The following is a 22,903-nucleotide window of genomic DNA, read 5'->3' on the forward strand; positions in this document are numbered from 1 at the left end:
AGGGCAGAAGTGACATAAATGCCCAAACACAAGTCAGCTAACTTACAGTGTACTCGCAACTTGTGACTGACTTTCTCTCCCAGGTGTCTCTGGAAAGCCAGGCCTGTTTGGTTTGCCCGGAATGCCGGGTCGGAGTGTAGGCGTTGGATACACTTTGGTGAAGCACAGCCAGTCAGAGCAGATCCCACCATGCCCAATTGGAATGAATAAGCTCTGGGAGGGTTACAGCTTGCTGTATGTGGAGGGGCAGGAAAAGGCGCACAACCAAGATCTAGGTGAGTCAAAAAGTCTCTGTCACAAATGAGGCAGGCCAAATTCCACTCCCCCGTACACACTGCACAACTCCCACTGATTTCACTGGGCTTTGTAAGAGGTGTGAATCTGAGGGTGGAATATGACACTGAGGGAGCAATGATACTTGCCACTTGCTTATCATCTGGGTCTGGTCTTTACTAGCTCTTGCCTTTTGGCAGCAGCTTGTTGAGCCCTTTGTTCTCTTCTCCATTCCCCTCCTCCCTGCCTCCCTCCCCCACCCAGGTTTTGCTGGCTCCTGCTTGCCTCGCTTCAGCACCATGCCATTTATTTACTGCAACATCTATGAGGTGTGCTACTATGCCAGCCGAAATGACAAATCCTACTGGCTCTCCACCACTGCTCCCATCCCCATGATGCCAGTGAGCCGTCTGGAGATCCCACAGTACATCAGTCATTGCTCAGTGTGTGAAGCACCTTCCCAGGCTATTGCAGTACACAGCCAGGACATTACCATCCCGCAGTGCCCCGAGGGCTGGCGCAGCCTGTGGATCGGATACTCTTTCCTAATGGTAAGAAAATCGATTTGTTAATGCAAAGACGGTCACACTGTACGAGGCTTGTTTTAATATTGGCATTAAAACCTAAGTATTCACTCCTTAGGTCAGCTCGTTGTGAAGCTTTCAGTTTCTTGGACGCAACTGTTAAAACTAGCAAACTTAGTGGCAAAGTCAAACTCTGCCACTAAGTTTGCTAGTTTTAACAGTTGGGTCCAAGAAACTGAAAGCTCCACAACGAGCTGACCTAAGGAGTTCCTTGCGTATTACCAGCAGGCCTAGTATAACCTCAGCCATTTTGTTGCCATTTAGCTAACTTCTCAAGTGTATTGATAAAGTTTACGGTGGGGTGGAAGAAATAGAACACTTCCATACTATCAAAGAGACTAGTGGCCCGTAAGAACTGATTCCTTTAAACCTCAAAACAGCTAATTAACTATAGAGAGACAGGGTCGGTGAGGTAATATCTTTTACTGGATCAACTTCTCTTGGTGAGAGAGAAAACTTTTGAGCTTACGCTGAGCTCTCCTTCAGCTCTTCCCAGACCTCTAAGCCCGAAGGCTTGTCTTTCTCACCACCAGCAGTTGAGCTAATAAAAGATATTATCTCACCCACCTTGTGTCTCTAATATCCTGGGACCAACATGGCTACAACACTGCAATTAAACTATAGCACAGACATAACCCCTTCTTCTCCCTGCTGTATGGCTTTTTCCAGAACGTTCTACAATGAGATTTCCTGGTAGCTCATTAAAGTGTGATTGCAAAGTGATTCTAAAAATAGCACTGTGATTCTTTATTGTTTCTCAGTTTTCAAATTTCCTCACTTCGTAAGTGAAAAGCTGCTTTTTATATTACCAGAATCCTATATTCAACCCAGGGTTTGCATTCTTGTGCTTTCCCCCATAACCCTTATCCAAGTGACATGTAGCTACAGGTGTCCTGGAGGAGCAATTTAGATTTCCCCGTTTTGTTCATGGCAACATGTAGTCCGGGAGTCCCCGGGTAACTGCCTATTTCCTTCTTTGGAACTCAATTAAATGACCATATTCATTCTAGCACACTGCAGCTGGCGCGGAAGGTGGAGGTCAGTCCCTTGTCTCACCCGGCTCTTGCCTCGAGGATTTCCGTGCTACTCCTTTCATTGAATGCAATGGTGCCAGAGGAACCTGCCATTACTTTGCAAACAAATACAGCTTCTGGCTGACCACAGTCGAACGCACGCAGCAGTTTGTCGGTGCTCCTCCCTCAGAAACTCTGAAAGCAGGACAGCTCCGAACCCGAGTCAGCCGTTGCCAAGTGTGCATGAAGAACTTGTAGCAAAAACAACCCAAACAAATAAAACTTTGCTACCTAAGAGTTTAAACCTCATTCATTGGAAGAACTATAAGCACATACACCCACCCATTCTGCTGGTGGTTTGTGGATAAGTTACAACAGCCAGAACACTACTGAAATTATGTTTTAGATCCATAAGAAACATAGCTCCACACAGAAGGAAGGAGGGACAGACTAATCTCTGAAACCTCTGACTGTTTTGTGGAACATGGTGCTACACTTTTTCTTTCATGTTTGTTTTCCTATTCATGGCTACCTCAGAAAGTCTCTGAGCCTTTCTCATTCACATTGCAGAGTGACAATATTATATTATACAATATTATAATAAAGCACTCCATATTATATCACCCATCCGTTTGATGCACTCATCTATAGCCAATGATAGATTTTCTTAAACAAGTTTGTGCTTCACAGATTAGTTGTCTTTGCAGAAAGCATTTGGCATGGCCTAGGGCAATACACATTGATTAGATGAGAAAATATGTAATGAAATGGATTTTCAGTTGGAAAGGAACTTAACTCTAAACTAATTAAAACAAATCACTGCAGCAGAGGTGCTCAGAGTATTAAGCATTAGATACTGAGAACTGGCTTCCCTGGGAAGTTCTTACTTAAAGATGAGCTTGTTTTGTTTTGCTTTTTAAAGGAATTGGCATAATCTTTGGTTTCAGTGATGCACGAGCAACTTGGAGCCAAATTCAGACCAGCTGTAACTGATTTTGCATTCCCTCTCCATGAAAAATTTGGATTTCTACCTGGACTTAAAGCCATTTTCATTATTCAGCACAGCTTTATCACTATTGAAATGTGTTCTATGTAAGCACACAGTTCAAGATTTGTTGTTACCCTTTTGCACCCTAGCAATTTGTGACCTCCAGAATAATTTCATTAGTATGTACATATGAAATCATCTTTCCGAGGTAGCCTTGGAACAGTTTTTTTTGTAAGTATTCAATTTGTGTATATTTTAAAATGTAGAAGCCTTATTATTTAGCATTCAAGTTTATGGAAACATAGAAGCAAGCAGTTGTTGGATGTACATTTTTTTACTGCTAAAATCACCTGTTTTGTATTCTTCATCCACTGGGCTTTATTTCTACTAGTTAAAAAACATTACTGTATTTCTAATGCACTGTTAAATATTCACACAATTCCTTCAGGTTATAATTACAATCAGTGGTTTTCAGACTATATGGGAAAATAGAAATTAAGAGAAAGCCATAAATACAATATGTCTATGCTGAGAACTAATTAAGGCTAAAGTTATTAATTTCAGCTTCTTTCTACAGTGAGGTTGACAACACCATTGGTATCAGCGTTTTTAGAGGATTTGAAGCGAGGGCCTTGTAAATTCCAAATCTTTTTTTTTTTTTTAATTGAAAGACAAAACTACAGAAAAATGTGTGTTTTAGTTGGGACTGCTCTGATAAATCACATGGTATTTAAAATGGGGATTCAGTGAATGCTTAGGTATGAGACTTTGAAATTCACTTTCTGCGAATATTGTGGTCAGTAAAACTCAAATCGCTCCAGTGTTTGTTTTAAAAATTTGAGCAAATATTTGTGGAAAACATTTTTATTTATCACCCATTCTACTCATTAGGTGCCAGCAATAGAAGCATCAGAGCACCAGTTTATTTGTTTGGATGTTGAGGGGAGGGTGGGGAAAAGGGGATTCTGCTCTAGATGTACATGACTGAAATACACAAGTCTTTTCAGGAGCAGGGTCTATGTAATTGTTTTGCTTTATGCGCCATGAGTAATCTCATTGCTTTCAGCGACAGACCTTCCATTGACTTCAGTAGGGCCAGGATTTCACCCCGCTGGGTACTGTTAAGCACGAACATGTCTTTGCAAGATCAGGGCCACAGTCTATGATCTTCTTCCACTCCTGGCTCCAGAGCTTCTTCCAGTCAACCCTGTATTTACCCCCTCTCCTTCCAGTTGCTACCCAAGACACTTTTCCACGAGGCCTGTAAACTTCAGATTTACCCTCTGAGTTGTGTTTACATAATGAAAGATAACAGGAGGGCAATTAAAAAAAAAAAAAAAAGGATGGACTGAGCAGGACATATGCCTAGCTTCATTGCTCAGTCATCTAATGGGTACGTCCCTTTTCTGGGTAGAAGTCAGTCATCCTTTAGAATGTCAGCTTTTAAGAGCAGGGGCTGCATTTTCATTTTTGTCTGGAAGGCACCAAGCACCACTATGGTCTTAAATGAATACTAGAAAAACAGCGTGGGGTGGCATCTCCTTTTGTTAATGTTCAGTTTCCAAACTGTGGTTAATAAAGGCAAACAAGACATTAACTATTGGTCTGGGTAATTATTTTTGTTCAAAAGTCATGTTTTCCCATTCAGATGCTGAGCATCAGCATCTCGCTTCACTTGGGTTTTGCAAGTACTCAGCACATCTCCCAATTAGGCCCAGTATTCTCATCTATTTGTGAAGAAAAAATGAAAATCTCCCAATTTCAAACTGCACTATCATACCAGGCCTCATCCAGATGGGAACTGTGTTTTTAGGAAACATAAAATGTGACTCAAGAATTCATTAAAAGCCCTTGTACTCAGTGAGGGCTTGATATTTCTGAACCATTGTTCTCAGAGCTACTAGAGATATCCTCAATTTAAATAAACATCCAACCACATAACTCTGTTAGGGACTTGTATATCTAAGGTACTTTTACCAAAATAGTCTTGATAAGGTAACAAGGCAGAATTAGGGACCTTAAATAATTTGTGTGTATCATCAGTTTGGGATAATTTTTTGTTTTATATTTACGGTCTGTGCAAAGAGCAAATTCACAAACTATAGCAAGTAGCCTATGAAATGCTTAAGAAATTTATTAGATGCACAGATAAAGTGCTGTTACAGAGAAACTTGTGTAAATAAATCTATTTTAAAATAAATAAGATACAGTTAAAACAAACCACCTTTGACTTCTTGTTTTAACAAAAATCATCAACCTAAGTTTTAAGTTCAAGGTGAAATATGTCATACCTATAGCAGTGATCGTGATCTATATCAACTAATTGAGTCTCCTGTTTGTTTTAGGTCTCCCAGAAACAGGAAGGCTATTCCAAATTTATACATTAGACATAGTTCCTTTTACAGAAACATTGTTGTAATAAAAAGTGTGGTTGCTCAAATATATGTTAAAATATTTAACAAAGAAACAATTTTCTCCTGATCCAGTTGATCTTTTAAACAAGATGATGAATTTATTCCTATGATGCAGCCACAGGAGGGAACAGAAGTAAACATCCTCCCTTAACTCAACACCATTTTGCTTTCTTTAAGGACTACACATTTGCATCCGAGAGCAAGAATATCCATTTGGGTCATCCCTTTCTTCAAAGGTAGAGCCCAGTGATATACCATAGTCTTTACTTTAATATACTGTTTTTGCCTTCATCTCAAAAGGTCCATTTGTCTTCAAATAGGATGCATGCTGGAAGCAGAGATTCCCTTTAAGTGTCTGACAATGGGATCTTTGCTTCTCTTTCCACCCAGGGAAAATCTTGTTAAACTGTCACTGTCTGAGTTTTGGGTGCTGCTATGGTTTTGTATTCTGTTGTCCATAATTTCAGGCACTTGTGGGCTAGAATGGCTGTTTCTCTAAAGTCAATGCAATATGTTCAACACAGAAGAATCACCATAGCTTCCTTCATACACTCAGGATTTCAAATTCTTCTTCCAACTCAAACAGTTTATCAGTAGATTCAATAAGTTCTGCCAACAAAAATGAAAACAATATGAACAGACATGCCTATTGCTTTTCACTTTGGAAGACTTTTTAGGGCAAGATATTTTGTATGCTGGAAATCACATTTAGCCTTTTGTAGATAAATCTGGTGTTCAAGTTGCTACCGGTATTAAAGACTGGATTAGCTAATCACATTGAGCATAAAAGACACTTAGCAAAGCATAGCTGCTCCAGCTGTGATTATTTCTCCTACCTGTAAATTGAGGAACATATTGCTGCACTATAGTCCACTCAAGTCAATACAGTACCTGCTCCTGATGTTGTCACTTCTGGTTTTGCTGGAGGTATGAAAGGAGGCCAATGGGCTGGATGATTTTGGACTAACTCAAACATCCGAAGACTCTGCTGCTTCAGAATCTCCTGAGGATAAAGCACTTTTTTTATTAAAAAATATATCATATTAATGGAAAGTCCAACAACAGATCTACTTGGCTGGTCAGTCAAAACAGTTACAAGATGCAAAAAATAATAATAATAAATAAATTATGCCCATGTGAAATGGAATCCTGTTATACTCTTTGCAACCCTCATTAAAGGTCATCATTTTACAGATCTACATATAGTGAATTTCTTCGATCAGAAACATGCATGGAAGGTAGATCTCTCAAGCTCTACCACAGATTGTCAGTCATGTTATAATTAGCTCTGATACACACACACAAACTATCATTTTTGTTTATGTGCAGCAAAGTGGCACTAAGAGCATGAAATAGTTTCCTACCTTTGAAAGTACCAAAGAAATTACTCTTAATTAGATCCTTACTAAGTGCACCGTCGGGTGATAGGAGCAGAGGACAAACACAGCAGCTCCACAAAGTAATGGATTTTGAAGGACAACTTTTGATCTGAGATGATCTGATTTGATCTGTTATTACTAAAACAAAGTTCCACTGTACCTCAAATCTGGTGAATTACTTCTAACCTGTTTTTTTTAAATGGGTTTGCAAACTGCCTTCCTGAGGAAACCATCAACTGGTTTTAGGAATAAATATTTTCTGGAGTTTGAAGTCACTGGGCCCTCAGCCTACTATTACTTCCCACAATAAGTTACTACTAGGGCTACTAGGATGATCCAAGGAATGGAAAACCTGTCTTATGAAAGGAGTCCCAAAGAGCTTGGCTTGTTTAGCCTAACCAAAGAAGGCTGAGGGGAGATATGATTGCTCTCTATAAATATATCAGAGGGATAAATACCAGGGAGGGAGAGGAATTATTTAAGCTCAGTACCAATGTGGACACAAGAACAAATGGATATAAACTGGCCACCAGGAAGTTTAGACTTGAAATTAGACAAAGGTTTCTAACTATCAGAGGAGTGAAGTTCTGGAACAGCTTTCCAAGGGGAGCAGTGAGGGCAAAAGACATAGCTGGCTTCAAGACTAAGTTTGATAAGTTTATGGAGGGGATGGTATGATAGGATAGCCTTAGAGTCTATAAGTTGAGACCAGAGGTGAAAGTAAGTCGATATTGTCTGGTATGGCGTACTGGTAAGAAAAGCCGACAGTACTGGCAGGGCTACTGATGGGGCGGGGGCAAAAGGGGCAGTGGCTCCGGGCCCTTTAAATGGCCGGAGAACCAGGCGGCGCAAGTTTGGCCCCAGGCCCTTCCGCCTGAGGCCCCGCCTCTTCCGGAGCCCAGAGCCGCCCCCCCACACCCAGGACCCCAGCTGCCCTGCATACTGGTAAGTCCAGTAAGTTACTTTCACCCCTGGTTGAGCCCATGCACAATGTGAGCATTGTCCTGCAAGGGGCCAAGAACTGTCTGTAGGGTGCACAACACACTCAGCTCCTATGACTTAAAGGGATCCAGCCTCTCACAGAATCAGGCCTCAGAGACTCAGTATAGCGAGTTTTAATTATAAGGCATAGGATATTTAATAATACATCACTATTAAACAGCAATAGGAAGTCTCAGGAAAGGAACTAGCCAAGACAGAGCCCAAACCATTGGTCATTCAGTAAGAATTGGCTTTTTAAAATAATGTGTGTTTTTACCAGCTAACTAGATTACTTTAGATATTTTTACACCCATTTTCCAAACGCTAGGGGATCCTGGTTTTCAAAGTGCTATATAATCTTTGCTTAGCACTTCAACAGCATTTCTCTTTCCTTATATATTCTTCTATAACTCATTTAGCAACTGTACACTGACAGATATTTACGGGGAGTTTTCATTTACATTTTTGTTGGTAAAATATGCAGATCAAATTAAAAGAATACTCCATTGTTACCTTTTGTACAAGACTACACCAGTTATCAAAGTCTTTTTCTTCTTTACAAAAGAAGCCCTGAAGGGGGGAAAAACACAGATAATTTTTCCTCTGCAAGTTACATGCAATATTAGCAAATAAGGCAGAATAAAGCCACTGTTTTGCAGTAGCACATACGATCATCATGCGTAAGACCCAAAATATGTATCAGACTAAGGGCCAGATCCTGAACTAGAGTAAAATGAACAGCACAGGGAAAAAAAGTTGAAAAAACAAGGAACTGACATGACATCTGCCACTCATCATACTGAATGCTCTGCTCTTTTCCCCCTCTCCTGTTCATCTGTCTTATCTATTTAGATTAAAAAATCTTAAGGGCAATGACTGTATTATTATATGTTTGTACAGTGCCTAAAGCAAATCTCGATTTGAGGCCCGTAGGCTCTACCGGAATTCAAATAATAATAATTGCAGCTCCACTGAAATCAATAGGACCGTACCAATTTACCACATTTGTGCATCTGGCTGCAAGTTTAACGTGCCACCGGGGATGAACATCCATATATATGACACTTCCAAGAATGGCTGTACTGTGAATATCAGACTCTTGGTTCTATTACTGAATGGACTGGTTGGTTGTGCTTTTTCAGGGTTTGAGCATTTCCATAGTTAAATGTTACTAAAAGCAGATACTTTCCCGCTAAAAGTGATATTATTAATAACATATGTTTACATCATCTTTCATTCAGGAACTCAAAACACTTTACAAACATTGGGCCAATTCTCATCTTATAGAGAGGAGGAGAATGAAGAGTAACCTTACTGATGTCAATAGGGCATGTAACTGGAATGAGATCAGAATTAGAGTCATGAAGCATTGTAAATATCCCTGTAAAGTATCCTAGACTGTAACTACTACTAGTTTGGTAAACTGAGGCGTGAGGGAGAGAAAGTAACTTGCACAGAACCCAGGAATTCTGATTAAATTCCCTGCTTCAACCACTGCACTACAATAGCTCTGCAAAAAGTGGAGGCTTCTCTATTACCAAAAATAATTAGCCACCCCCATTCAAATATCCAGTTTCCTTCTGGAGGTAACAATGTAATCTCAGCAAAATTACTGTATAATTTACCCGTGAAGATAAAGTCTATATTTGTGAAAAAAATTTTGTAGTTATTCATGACTCTGCTCAAGCAAATGCACAACTACCCTTATCAGTACTTATGAGCAGTTTTGTAATAGAAGTTCATGCTACATTTCTTCCTGACACTTACTAATGCTACGGAGGGATCCAAATTCATGATCTTCATTCGATGTGGGGCCTGCTGACAATGGAAGCTCTGGTCATCAACCATACCGTTTTCCTCCAAATCTACAAAAATCTGAGTGGTGTGAGGATCTAAATAGATCAGCTGGTTTCCTGTGCAGGTAAAATATATTTAATCAAATTTAATAGTTTGTAATAGCACTGAAGCTGGACTTGTAAGATAGAATTTCAATCATCATCATGATTAAGATTGATTAGACTTTTGCTAGCTGTGTGTTCTGAAAATGGAAAATTCAGGAAGAGCAATGCATTGTGGCACCATATCTGGTATTGCTTACTATGGTGATCTGTAGTGGTTTGAGCATTGGCCTGCTAAACCCAGGGTTGTGAGTTCAATCCTTGAGGGGGCCATTTGGGATCTGGGGCAAAAACTGGGGATTGGTCCTGCTTTGAGCAGGGGGTTGGACTAGATGACCTCCTGAGGTCCCTTCCAACCGTGGTATTCTATGACCCTTATATTTTCCTCTATTTCCTAGATCTAACATAACATTTAAAACTTTTAAAATGTAAATTCTGCCATTCTACAGGTCACAGGATGACCACTCAGTTAGGCGTTCAACATTGTTTCATATTAGATTTGCTGAGAGATTGAAATAATGAGGTCTGAATAAAAATACCACAGGTTTTATAGAAAAATGGACTGATAGGTCATAAATAGAGAGCAATTATTCATAACAAATCAAATGGGGTGAAGTTTCAAAAAACGAGTCTAGCACTGTAACTGACAAAGGAAAGGCAAGTGATAAAATACATTGATGCAAGGCTAGCATTAAAAGACAGCAAGATCTAGTGAAGTTAGAGAAATGAGCAGAAATTTTAAAAAATGAGCTTTAATCAGGGAAAATGCTGAGTTATACCATTTGGAGAAAAATGTGAAGCAAAAGAATAAAATGTAAGACTACAGATTAGGAAACAATACAGGACTACATACTAGTGACATCTGTCTAATAGATTTGCCAAATACTATTCAACTAGCCTTTCATATCACATTACTCTTGCTGATGCTACTTATTTCTATACCCAACTTCACTCTACCTTTCCTATAAAAGATCATAGTGTATTATTCTGGAGTTATCTAATTATCTGTTTCTCCTATTCCCCTTCTCTCTTTCCTTAACTACATTTCCAAGCAGCTTCAGTTTTAAATTTCCTGATGTTTCTTCAGACCAGGCCCAGTTCCTTAGCCCATCAACTTATCTGTAATTAATTTTTTCCTTACCTAAAAATCCTACGAAATAGTACGCATTATTTGGTTTCCCTCCTAATGCCCCCAAAGACTGTGGCATCTTAAAACATTCCTAGAGATTCAAAGGGGAAAAATGAAATTTTAGTTGTCCTGTATATTTGTATCACAGAGATCTAAACTGTTTGTAAATGACATGCAGCATAACAATCATTTCAGGGACAGTGACTTACTTTAAAAGCATCAATATAAATCGGATTGATGTGATTTATCCCTAGTCGTAGAGGTATAATGAGCAAGAGAGGTTTCCAGCCTGAGCAAAACACTGCTGTGTTCTTGTTTTGACTTAGAGCACTTCTGTGGGAGAGTGTGCTGCCACGTACAGCAGTGCTGCTCTGAGGAGGGGACCAACACATTTTCTCTGTGGGAGCAAGGAGGAGAGACTTGTCAAGTCACTAAGGACTATATTATAAATGTTTCAAATGAATGGAAAATTAAGATGCTTTTTCAGAAATCTTTCTTACAGAAGGTCCCAGATGTTAAGGAGGATAGTGTGTACGTTGTGGCTGTATAATTACAAGTAATTGTAGTAGGCACAGACTAGGGCGCTGGGTTACAAGAAGATGTTAGGGCTCAGGTCGATGACTAGGAGATGATAATTTACTAGATGAAGGTATATTTAACCACACATGTAGCACCGTAAGCTTTCTCGGGTCAAGATACCTCTTGCTAGAGGAGGGGGTAACAAAGTGATGCACAGTATTAGGTATCCCAAGACCTCACTCACTTACACACACACCCACCCACCTTATTTCTCAGCTAGGGTAATAATTAAGGGCCAAAATGCATTTTGTTTATTGACTATATTTTCTTAGGGTACTTGGGCAAATAAACTCTAGTTAAAGTGAGAACCAGTGTTTGTAACTTACTGATGTCTTCAATGACCACGGTATTGTCCATAGATACATAAACAGCTAAGGAATTCCATTCATCAAATAAAGCAAGCTTTCTGGAAAACATTAAGGTAGAAATTAGTGAAAAACTGCATTGTCATTCAGAAGCCAAAACTGTAGCTTGGCACTCAGTGATATTAGATGGATTTTGAATAAATATATAAATAATTGCTTATCGAAAACAGCATTCATTGTATTTTTTTATTAGTCAAAGTATAATTATGATGTAGAAGAGAATGCAGAGATAGCATGAAGGTGAAATAACTTGTGTGAAAAAAGTCTTGGCTTATTCCCAATAGCAAAGCAATCAAACTCAACAACCTCGATACTTTATTATTATTTTTATTATTTGTGTTACAGTCACACCTAGGAGCCCCAGTCATGGCCCAGGACCCCATTGTGTTAGGCGCTGTTTAACACAGAACAAAGACAGTCCCTGCCCCAAAGAGCTTACAAACCACTCATGCATGTGTGTAACTTTATGCATGAGTAGTTCTACAGAGCTCAGTGAGACTACTGATGTGCATAAGTGTTGGTAGGATCAGGCCATAAATCTGCCATAAAGCTCGGCCCCAACCAAGTGAAGTCACAGACACTATGCTGGGTCTGCTATACTATTTTTATGTAGTTCAAAAGAACATCCTTAAATGAATATACTGCCTTACAGCTCTGTAAACCGCTATGTAGGTTTCATTGTTAAATTCTAGTTAAAGCAACTAAAATTAAATATATTTTGTAAGGCTCTCAAGTGATTAAAAAAATTAATCGTGATTAATTGCACTGTTAATAATAGAATACCATTTATTTAAATATTTTTGGACGTTTTCTACATTTTCAAATATATTGATTTCAATTACAACACAGAATATAAAGTGTACAGTGCTCACTTTATTTTTGATTACAAGTATTTGCACTGTAAAAAAAAGGAAGAAATAGTATTTTTCAATTCACCTAATACAAGTATTGTAATGCAATCTCTTTATCATGAAAATTGAACTTACAAATGTAGAATTATGTACCAAAAAACCTTCATTCAAAAAAAAAAAAACAACAATGTAAAACTTTAGAGTCTGCAAGTCCACTCAGTAGTACTTCTTTTCAGCAAATCACTCAGACAAAAAAGTTTGTTTACATTTGCAGGAGATAATACTGTCCGCTTCTTGTTTACAATGTCACCTGAAAGTGAGAAAAGGTGTTCTCATAGCACTGTTGTAGCCAACGTAGCAAGATACTTACGTGCCAGATGTGCTAGAGATTCACATGTCCCTTCATGCTTCAACCACCATTACAGAAGACATGCGTCCATGCTGATGACGGGTTCTGCTCAATAACAATCCAAAGCACGTTCATTTTTATTATCTGAGTCAGATGCCACCAGCAGAGGGTTGATTTTCTTTTTTGGTGGTTCAAGTTCTGTAGTCTCCACATCAGAATGTTGCTCTTTTAAGACTTCTGAATGCAAACCCCACACCTCATCCCACTCAGATTTTGGAAGGCACTTCAGAGTCTTAAATCTTGGATCGAGTGCTGTAGCTATCTTTAGAAATCTCACATTGGTGCCTTCTTTGCATTTTGTCAAATCTGCAGTGAAAGTGTTCTTAAAATGAACATGTGCTGGGTCATCATCCAAGACTGCTATAACAGGAAATATATGGCAGAATGCGGGTAAAACAGAGCAGGGGACATACAGTTCTGCCCCAAGGAGTTCAGTCAGGAATTTAATTAATGCTTATTTTTTTAATGAGCGTTATCAGCATGGACGCATGTCCTGTGGAATGGTGGCCAAAGCATGAAGGGGAATATGAATGTTTTACATATCTGGCACGTAAATACCTTGCAATGTCAGCTACAAAAGTACCATGCAAATGCCTATTCTCACTTTCTGGTGAAAGTGTAAATAAGAAGAGAGCGGCATTATCTCCCTTGAACGTAAACAAACTTGTTTGTCTTAGTGATTAGCTGAACAAGAAGTAGGACTGAGTAGACTTGTAAGCTCTGAAGTTTTACAGTGTTTTGTTTGAGTGCAATCATGTAAAACAAAAAAATCTACATTTGTAGATTGCACTACGTACTTGTATGAGGTGAACTGAAAAATCCTGCTTCTTTTGTTTATCATTTTTACAGTGCAAATATTTGTAAGCAAAAATATACACTTTGATTTCAATTACAACACAGAATACAATATATGAGAAAATGTAGAAAAACATCAAAAATATTTAATAAATTTCAATTGATAGTCTATTGTTTAACAGAGCATTTAAAACTACGATTAATCACGATTAATTTTTATCGCAATTAATTTTTTTAGTTAATCATGTGAGTTAACTGCAATTAATCGACAGCCCTAATAATTTGTTTTATCACTCTATACTGTCAGCATAAATAAATGTAACCTACTTATAAAACATGATTTTTTTCATATAAAACTTTTGTAGAAGAAATGCATTATTTTTCTTACGTATCTCACGTTTGATTTAGAGACAGTCCTACCTATGCCCTTGTCAGACATGGACAAGTCTTGTGACCTCTGACTCAAATAATCCTTGTATATAATTGACTAAAAGCAGGACCTCAGTTTAGAGAATACATGGGTTTAAGCCAACGCTGCCAAACTTTACATTGTTTCAAAATCCAGAACTGGAGGTCATCACTCTTAGACAGCTATGCTGCATCTGAATTGAAATATTCAGGGTAAGTACATTCTAAATACGTATGTATGTTTTGCTTACTTTAGCACTTGTGCAACTGTATTTGGTCCAAACCATTCTCCAATCGACTTCCCCTCTCCTACACCCATCTGTGCTGTTTTTATTAGAAACAAAACACATACAAAAGAGCACAAATATCAGGTGACGACGTATTAAATGGCACATCCTATTGATATTTTGTTGCACGCATTCTAAGACTATTGTAAAATATTTACATATAATCAGATTATTGATATACTATCTATTCTCTTTTTACAACTGCAATGAAGATTAGTTTCTGTAATTGAAAAGAAGCCTCTGAGCTGCATTCTGACACACTGGTCCATAGACGGTAGTGAGGGGTGCCAGTAAAGAGAATCTATGTTGGTAAGCACTAATTTATTATTATTAAAGTCTGGTCCCTAATAGTCACATATTTTATCCAGAGCTAGTTGTTATTTCTATTGTACATACTGGATTTAGACCTCAGTATACATTTGGATGCATTAAATCTTCTACATATACACTTATCCACTTTGTCTCCACAATCCTCCTTTTGTTTTGTGACTATATATTTTAAAATTAATACATCTTAAACACATTAGCAACTTGAGGCATAAAAAGCTGATGATACCTGCCCTTACCCATTTGGTGGATAGAATAACAGCAATCTTTTCTGTCTATGAAGCATCGCAAGATCTTGTGATATTCTTCAGGTTGTTTTTTGTGTCTCTCCCAATGCCAATCTTACAGGGAAGAAGTTATATAGATTAACTAACATACTCCAAACGCTATCTAGCATTTCATACTACACAATCATGAGCGGCGCTTCCCCCCCCCAATTTACACCAAAGGGCAACAACTCTTTAGAGGCAGCATCAGGAGATTATTTAATTTAATAGAGAAAAGGTCATGAAGATTCCACTGAATGCATCCGATGAAGTGAGCTGTAGCTCACAAAAGCTTATGCGCAAATAAATTTGTTAGTCTCAGGTGCCACAAGTCCTCCTTTTCTTTTTGCAAAATAATAGTGTCAGCTTCTCTCAATAGGAAGACGTGTGTTCTGTCACAAAAAAGGTGCTGAATTTATTCCTGAATGCAAAAAAAAAAAAAGGAAGAGATTGCTTTTCTAAAATACAACAACATGAACGAAGAATGTTTGAACAAAAATCTTGACAGTCAGAAGGAGACCGTAAGAACTTGTCTACACATTTTTTGTACCACTTCACTGTATCAGTTTAGAAACAGATATAGTTAAAAGTGGCACACTCTTTACTGTGGACTAAGTTACATCAGTATATAGGTGTCCACAGTAGGGTCTGTACCCATTTAACTATATTGGTATAAACTCACATCTCTAACCAAAACAGCTGAATCGATACAAGAGCTCTATGAATATTAGGCCTAAGATTACTCTGGTTGTGATCCTGAAATACTCATACAGGTGTTTGGGTCCACACTTAGTGAATTCCGTTGCAGGATTGGGGCCTTAGGGTGGAGGTAGGGAAGCTATCTGCATATTTGCCTGTAATTTGCAGTATTGTTGTAGCCACGTTGGTCCCAGGATATTAGAGCAACAATGTGGGTGTGGTCATATCTTTTATTGGACCAAGCTATCAAGCTACAGAGAACTCTTCTTCATTTTGCCTATAAAGCAATTAGTACAATTTGGGCACCACAATTAACAATTAACAACACAACAGGAAATCAGTCAGGCGGCCGCAGTTTCCACCCAGGCACCAGCTTCGTTATTTGTCATGCAAAGCTCTATTAAATAATAAAGACAGGAGTCCAACTTGGTAAACCCTTTGTTCTTATTTTTCTGCTTAACCACCAAAACAATTCACCCCTAGTGGGTCAGAATGAAACACTAACAATTTCCTCTTGTCTGGAGACATCATTTACTAGTAATTTCTGCCAATCATTCTGAAGAGACTTTCACTAGTTACTGTAGCACTACATCTCTCAGCTGATGTCTATTGTACTGGGCTTTCACACCAACATTAAATGCCACCCAAACAGCACAGAGCCTCCTAAAATTTCACAAAGTAACAGTATGCTCACCCCTTCCTAAATGCCTGCAAATCAGAGCCTGTGCCAGCATCATCTGTCCACATCGCAGCATGCATCCCCAGCCAGTATCGGATGAAGGGCCTGTGCCTCCTATTAACAAGAATTATTACAATTAATATGGGTTCTTGACTGAAATTAGCACCACAAAAATCTAATTGTTGAAATCTAGGTAGTCAAGAAAAAAGTTTGGCTCTTTAACAAGCATACTGTGGATGAAGAGAAACAGAAAGAAAGATTTTTATCACCAGTCTGGCTTCTAAATAAGTGTTCAGGATCTGCCAAGCAGATCTGTGTGGAAACCAGTACTGATACAGCTCAGTAGAAGCAGAATTCTTTGTTGATGCAAGACAAAAGCAAAGAAGCAACCATGTAAAGCTGTTTACCAAACTGTGCCAAATTCAAGGATAAAATGTACAAGCCTATATGCAGGACTCTGTACACTGTGCTAAGCCAGACCTAAACTCTGCAGTGAGGCCCTATGAGCACTATGAAACCGAAACAAAAATGGAGGTGTAGGCAGCAGACCTAATGGAATTCAATATGGAAAGAGTAATGCAATCAGTACAGTAACCTCCAAATTTTAATATTACATGATAACCCTCATTTTCAGTTTGCAATATACTAAAAGTATATATGTGTGATATATATAAGTGTATGTGTGTGTATATATAAGTAAATACGCTGTATAAGCTTTGAGGGTTTGACACTGGAGGTTTTAGCATTTGGGTAGGAAGCAAATACAGATTTTGGCATCTGGTGAAACACTGGACACAGTTTGGGTCTGTGGAGCTAAGAGCACTGGTTGGATGTAGTGAAATAATGAGAACCTATTAAGATTATTAGGAAAGGTCACACCTCTCCAAGCTATTGCTTCAAACCGTCTGCAGATTCAGGAAGACAATATTTTCTATTTGTTTATGTTTTAAGGCTGTCTTCACAATCATGAGGGCTAGAAAGATAAATCAGTTTAAACTAAACGCTTAGATTCTTAAGCAAAGCTCTGCATCTAGAAGTGGATTCTACGGTAAATTCCAAGAGTTTCCTTTATTTGTTTCTATTTAATTTAGTGCTTGAGAAAGATGCTAAGCTGACTGTCCTGGAAATCTATCAGAAGAATAGGCAGAGCATGGACAGTGACAATGAAAGCATTTTTGATGCTGTTCCATCAATCTATCTCAACCCTGCAGTAGAAAAACTACCTCGAGTGGTGAATGGTACTTACTCTCTAGCAAGATTGCCAGTAGTGTTGTCAATCATGCCAATTGTGGTGGTGGTTTTTTCAATCGTGGCAGAGACCATGAAATAACAGGTTTGGGACTCTACCCACCTGAGCTAGATTTGAATTGGCAACCTAAAGGTAAAAGCTCTGTATCCCATTACCAATCCCATAACTTATCCAGTCCAAACATTTATTTGGGTGATGATTTGGGAAATTAATTTAATTCAACCAGAAAATTTAAGTAGGCTTTTTAATTCCTTTAATGTGAAGTCATTTTTAGTGTGTGAATAAACAGGTTAAAAACATATTTCTTGCACAACAGATCTACTGTGCATTCCCCATTCATCTGAGAAACATTCACAAGTTATTTCCACTGCTAGTATAAACACAAGGACCAAATTTTCTACTGGTGTAAGTGAGCACAGCTTTCAGTACTAGCGAATCTGGCCCATTATTTCCTTTTTGTTTTCAGGAGTAAAACTCATACCTCTAAGTCCTCTAATAATTTAGGAATCAGTAAGTTCATATACAATTATTTGACTCCTCCCACAATTTTAATTTCCAACAAGACAATAATACAGAAAAATTGGGCTGTTCACCCTAAAGATACCCACCAATTGGTGAAAATTTTCTTCTATATGTAAACCACAGACGAGCACTTATATCCAACAATAATTTAGATTTGTCTGGAATTAAAAAACAAAGCCATATTAAACTACTAACTCCTAACTGCAAAGATCATTTGGCATTAACAAAACATATAGGATATACAGGAGATGTCTATTTACTTTCAGATACAAAAATAACGTATCACTTTTAATATTCAGAGCACTTTATATATACAAACTAAACAAAGTCTATTGGGAAAGTGTGAAGCAATTATTAGCCATCAAAGGTTAAGAGAGTAGCATTTCTGTTTTGAATAGCTACAATAAACTTGAACCAGCTACCACTATGCAGAACTATTCCTTCTGAACAAAATTACACACAGGACAAGAAACTTGGAGAATTTCTACTAATAGGGACCAATTTTGGTCTGAAGGAGGAAGGATGAGCCTAAGTGCATAGTCCTTTCTTCCTCCACTGAACCCTCTTCTGCATATAAAGGGACAAGACTTGCAGGGAGAAAAAGTGAAATGTCCACTTTCCATGGTATCTTCTCCCTCACACTTGCAAGGATTTCACCACCTTAGAGAATGTTAACCCTGAATACCGCAGGGATAGGTGGGAGCATGTCAATTTTTACTATTTAATTCTTAAAACCACCTTAACTTTCAGCTGAGAATATCATGCTTTAAGAAATTCATACATCCAGCATAGTGGATTTGTTGTTGTCTGAACTACTGTACAGACTTAATTTTCTGGTCTCCTGATGCAATGAATCAGCAATTAACAGTATTTACTTCATATTTTAAAATGCAATTTATCACTTCAGCATATGCTTCTGATTTACAAAATTACAAAGGATTTGTCTGATATTTGCTGCATCACCACGTCCAGTTTTAAAATGAGCTACAGTAGATACTCAGCTGCCTGCTCTTTTCTTATAGGAGAAACTTTAAAGGGTATTGTCAGGACTTTACTTTTTTTGGTGGGAAGATTCTGTGTAAAAAATGTTTTCTCCGTAACTGATAGATAATATCACAGATATTAAACATTCTTAAAAAGTCAATTATTTATTCCATGACATTTGATGACTAGAAATAACCCACCTAAAGTGAGACTAATCTGCAGGATAAGTGTGCCCTGTTTGCAGAAACTGTGACAGATGCTGTACTCCCTACTTCGGTAAACCTCCTGCCAGCTAATTTCATATTAGGGTGACCACCACTGTATACAGTTGGTCTGCTTTTTAGAAGTGAGTTTATTTTTGCTCTCAGAGATTTATGTAGTGATAATGTTATGAACACTGAGAAAATGTTGTGGCATATGAACTATGAAAGTTATAGCTGGATTTTCAGTATAAACATACCTGTCTTAAGGTGGTATTGCCTTCCCAAGATCCACACTGACCCATCTGTTTCTGGAAATTCTTCTAGGTATTCCGATAAGACAGTGGTCTGGTTTTCATACTTGGATAAAACTGAACAGGGATATAGAAAGTTAAAACTCCATTTTGCTCCCTTTGTTCTTTTTGGAGCACTTGGAGTTCTTATACTGCAGCTAGATCCAACCAGTGATCTAGTCCAGGGTTTTGGGGTTTTCTGACCAATACTTCATTCTGGCAGCAGCATTTACCCTGTTTTCCCTCAGCAATATGCACTGCCATTAAAATGGACAGTGTTCGTCGCAATTTTGTATATTAACTCTCCAGAAGCTCTGGGAGACACTATGGCTGGCACCTGGACCCTAGAGCCCAGGGAAGAAATCCTGGTGCTATAGAAGTATATGGGAGTTTTTGCCACTGACTTCAATGAGGTTAGGCTTTCACCCAAAGTCTAGATGAACAATTTAAGTCCCAGTCCTGGACTAAACACAGTTAACTTTAAGTACATGAACAGTTCTACTCATTTCAATGTCACTATTTTTGGTGGGAGGTTATGGAAATGAAGGAATAATTCTTCAGCTGTAAAGCTAAGCAATTGTTTTTATTTGCTTTGATTATTTTTTCTTTCAAATGACATATTTAAGAAATACACAATGAACTGATGTTTAAAAATTAAATCATATATATACACATGCTAAATATGTTTAAGTTGCATGTAATATTTATATTACTAAAGATTTATAGGCTCTACTCAGGATTACCCATTTTGCTAGGCACTGTACAAACACAGAAAAAGATACAGTCCCGGTCCCAGTGAGTTTACAATCTATGACCCAATCTTGAAAATACTTTTGCATGCAAGTAATCACAATGAATTTAAAAGGACTCCTCACATGTGTAAAGTTAATCATGTGTCTTTCTTTTCTAATTGCCATTAATAGCAACTATACACAACCACCTCTCTTGCTGTAAAATAATTTAATGTGCTTACACAATAGACTACAAAATACACTGGCTTAGAACAAAATGTCTACAGAAAAGATAAAGTTGACATTCTGGCCAACATTTTAGAACATTTAGTCCCATTTTAACTATTAGATAAATTAGGTCCAAAATGTAGGCTCTTTGTTGAAGAAAAAAGATTTTACCGCAACTAATAATAAATTTTTTCAAAATGTCAAACAAAAGTTTTGTACTATTTAAACATTTCTGAAAGTACTGAAATGTAAACAGCACCATTTGTTTAAGTGCCTGAAAATCAGAAGTCAGAACTGACTACTCAGAAAGTGAAACTGACCAAGTTTTACTGTTCAAGGTAAGCAGAGTGAACATTAAACAGCATAAAGAGTAAAAAATATTGACTGTTTTAAATTAATTTTAATAATATTAGGTAAATAACATACTTAAGGAAACATGCAGTTTTAAAAATATTATACTTTAGAATACCCTAGAGAGTTTCACACAAACCCTCCTCAGATTAGGGTATATTATCCAGAAAATTATCATTCAGGCATCAGCTATAATATTTTTCTATTCAACTTGTATAAATGATTGCTAGTTACTGTAAAACAGTGAACTTTAACTATAAGTAGTGTGTGTACACACACACACACCCCTGCTTCTACTGGAGCCAATGGGAAAAATCCAGGGCCATAATGAAGGATTCACTTAATACCAAGACATTTACATGCATAATCAAAATGATTTCTGATATCATAATCTATTGAATGCATATTGTATTGACACATTTTATTTATTCCATCCAGCTGGCAGTCACAACTGTCAAGGGATCAAGCTTCACTGCTGCAGAGAAGTTGATGTCAGCACTATGCTAAAAAGCTTGAATTAATATCCATGCAACAGTAGAGCAGACTTTTACACTATAAATCCGGGCCTAGATCCTGCAATTTAATAAGTGTAGTGACAGGATTTAGGTGAATTACATGCTTTGAATACTTCTAAATTTACCCAATAAACATATCTAAATATGACAACTGTACAAGTGGATTTACTCAGCTCTATTTTTTGTCCTAAGACTTCTATTAAGTGGACACCAACACCTAGTTTAGGCTTCATATTTAGGTTCTGTAAAGAAGTTTCACAAAAATGTAATACTGTACTGCATAACATAAAGTTATGCAGTAACTTTATGCAGTAACAAAACACAAAGTTTTGAATTTAACCATTCTACTGTAAGATTTTCAGTAAAGAACATCAGAAATGGAAATGTGAAACTGACAAGTGTGTTTTCATTGGTCCCCTGACTGAACTGCAAAAAGCAAACAGCATGGATGGAAACAAAATCAGCTCTGCACTTTTTAAGATGTTCTTAGTAACTGATCTAAGGAAACTCCGTGGTGTTTTTAATCAACGATATTTTCATCTGGCTGGACAACCAAGTTTGAGATGAGTCAAGACCGCTCAAGGATACACTGAAACCTGTTACCCACAGCCACCTGGCCCAAGAGCTAATCAGAGTTCAGTCCCAGGCGAGTTCCCCACGACCAGCTGCCCTGCATCAGGCAGGCACCTCAGGCCCTTTGGGGGCTGTCACTACTCGGTTTCGCTGCCTGGGGCGCTGCTGGGTTCACACAGATTTGCCGCTGGTCCCGGAGGTCCCAGCCTGAGGCTCTCGGAAGAGCCCTTACGGCAGGACTGACACACGGAGACTTCGCAACTCGCTTGTGTCACAGCGCCGGACCCGCACGGAACAGCGGCGGCGGCTGCTGCCATCTTCCTCTAGCGCAGCGGGCCCGCCAACTGCCCCCCGCCCAACCCCGCCAGCCTCTGCGGCGCGCCCCGCCCAGCCCGGGGAAGGCAGCCGGGGTCCCGGCCCAGCCGTGGCCGCCGGGCTCGAAGCTCGGCGGGCGGAGGATCGGGGCCCGGCGCTGCCCTCCCCGGGAGCTCGCCCGGCGGGCCGCGTCCCAGCACCGCGTCACCCCTGGGCTGTCACCGCCCGCGGCCCCCGCAACGCGCCCGGGCCTGGGGCTCCCGCCCGCGACCACCGCCCTGGGCCCGGATCTGAACCGCCCGCTACACCCGGCCCGCGCCCTAGGCCGGGCCCCCTCCCTGCTGTCCCGCCCGCCCCTGACTGCTCCCTTCCCGCCACTACCCCGCAGCGCCCCTTCCGCCGCCCAGCGAATCCCCCTCACTCGACCCCGCCGCGGCTCCCCCCGTCTCCCCTCACCGGACTGCATCCTCCCGCTGTCACCATCCTCCCAGCCGACACACAACAAGGCGGCGGCCGCGGAGCACGCTGGGAGTTGTAGTTCTGCGGTGGGGGGGGACACTCAGCCCCAGCGCCTTCCGGGCCGGCCTGCCTCTCTGATTGGCTGCCTGGAGGGGGGAG

The 22,903-nt window shown here is 39.2% G+C and overlaps 2 protein-coding genes across 7 annotated transcripts in view; one reads left to right on the top strand and one right to left on the bottom strand.

Moving 5' to 3' along the window:
* Positions 1–5,020, top strand: part of COL4A6 (collagen type IV alpha 6 chain) — a 192,053-nt gene extending 187,033 nt beyond the window's left edge. For all 3 annotated transcript variants that reach the window (XM_073361233.1, XM_073361232.1, XM_073361234.1), the window contains 3 exons: positions 84–275; positions 538–824; positions 1,868–5,020. In XM_073361233.1, the coding sequence (XP_073217334.1) occupies positions 84–275; positions 538–824; positions 1,868–2,128 (740 nt within the window). In that variant the 3' untranslated portion in view covers positions 2,129–5,020. The remainder of the gene's footprint in view (positions 1–83; positions 276–537; positions 825–1,867) is intronic.
* On the bottom strand, positions 3,707–22,826 carry ATG4A (autophagy related 4A cysteine peptidase). 4 transcript variants are annotated; one of them, XM_073361235.1, is made up of 13 exons: positions 22,742–22,826; positions 19,540–19,650; positions 18,182–18,253; positions 16,340–16,438; positions 14,920–15,021; positions 14,318–14,390; positions 11,565–11,644; positions 10,869–11,056; positions 10,672–10,750; positions 9,400–9,545; positions 8,146–8,202; positions 6,164–6,275; positions 3,707–5,881 (listed from the first exon to the last, which is right to left on the bottom strand). In XM_073361235.1, exons 1-13 carry the CDS (start codon positions 22,749–22,751, stop codon positions 5,817–5,819), a joined length of 1,194 nt encoding a protein of 397 aa, XP_073217336.1. In that variant the 5' UTR covers positions 22,752–22,826; the 3' UTR covers positions 3,707–5,816. The 4 variants fall into 4 exon arrangements, with proteins under 4 accessions (XP_073217336.1, XP_073217338.1, XP_073217339.1 ...); XM_073361236.1 differs by having other exon boundaries at positions 5,811–5,881; positions 6,109–6,275; XM_073361237.1 differs by lacking the exon at positions 16,340–16,438.
* Positions 22,827–22,903: the final 77 nt, after the last annotated feature.

The sequence above is a fragment of the Lepidochelys kempii genome, chromosome 9 (genome assembly GCF_965140265.1).
Source record: "Lepidochelys kempii isolate rLepKem1 chromosome 9, rLepKem1.hap2, whole genome shotgun sequence".
Lineage (NCBI taxonomy): Eukaryota > Metazoa > Chordata > Testudines > Cheloniidae > Lepidochelys > Lepidochelys kempii.

Excerpts from the sequence above, each read along its gene's own strand:
- ATG4A (XM_073361235.1), bottom strand. Across the intron at positions 18,254-19,539 it reads GCAATACCACCTTAAGACAG|ACAAATCTAAATTATTGTTG; the intron begins GTATGTTTATAC and ends TTTTAATTCCAG. Across the intron at positions 9,546-10,671 it reads CTATTTCGTAGGATTTTTAG|GAAACCAGCTGATCTATTTA; the intron begins GTAAGGAAAAAA and ends TTACCTGCACAG.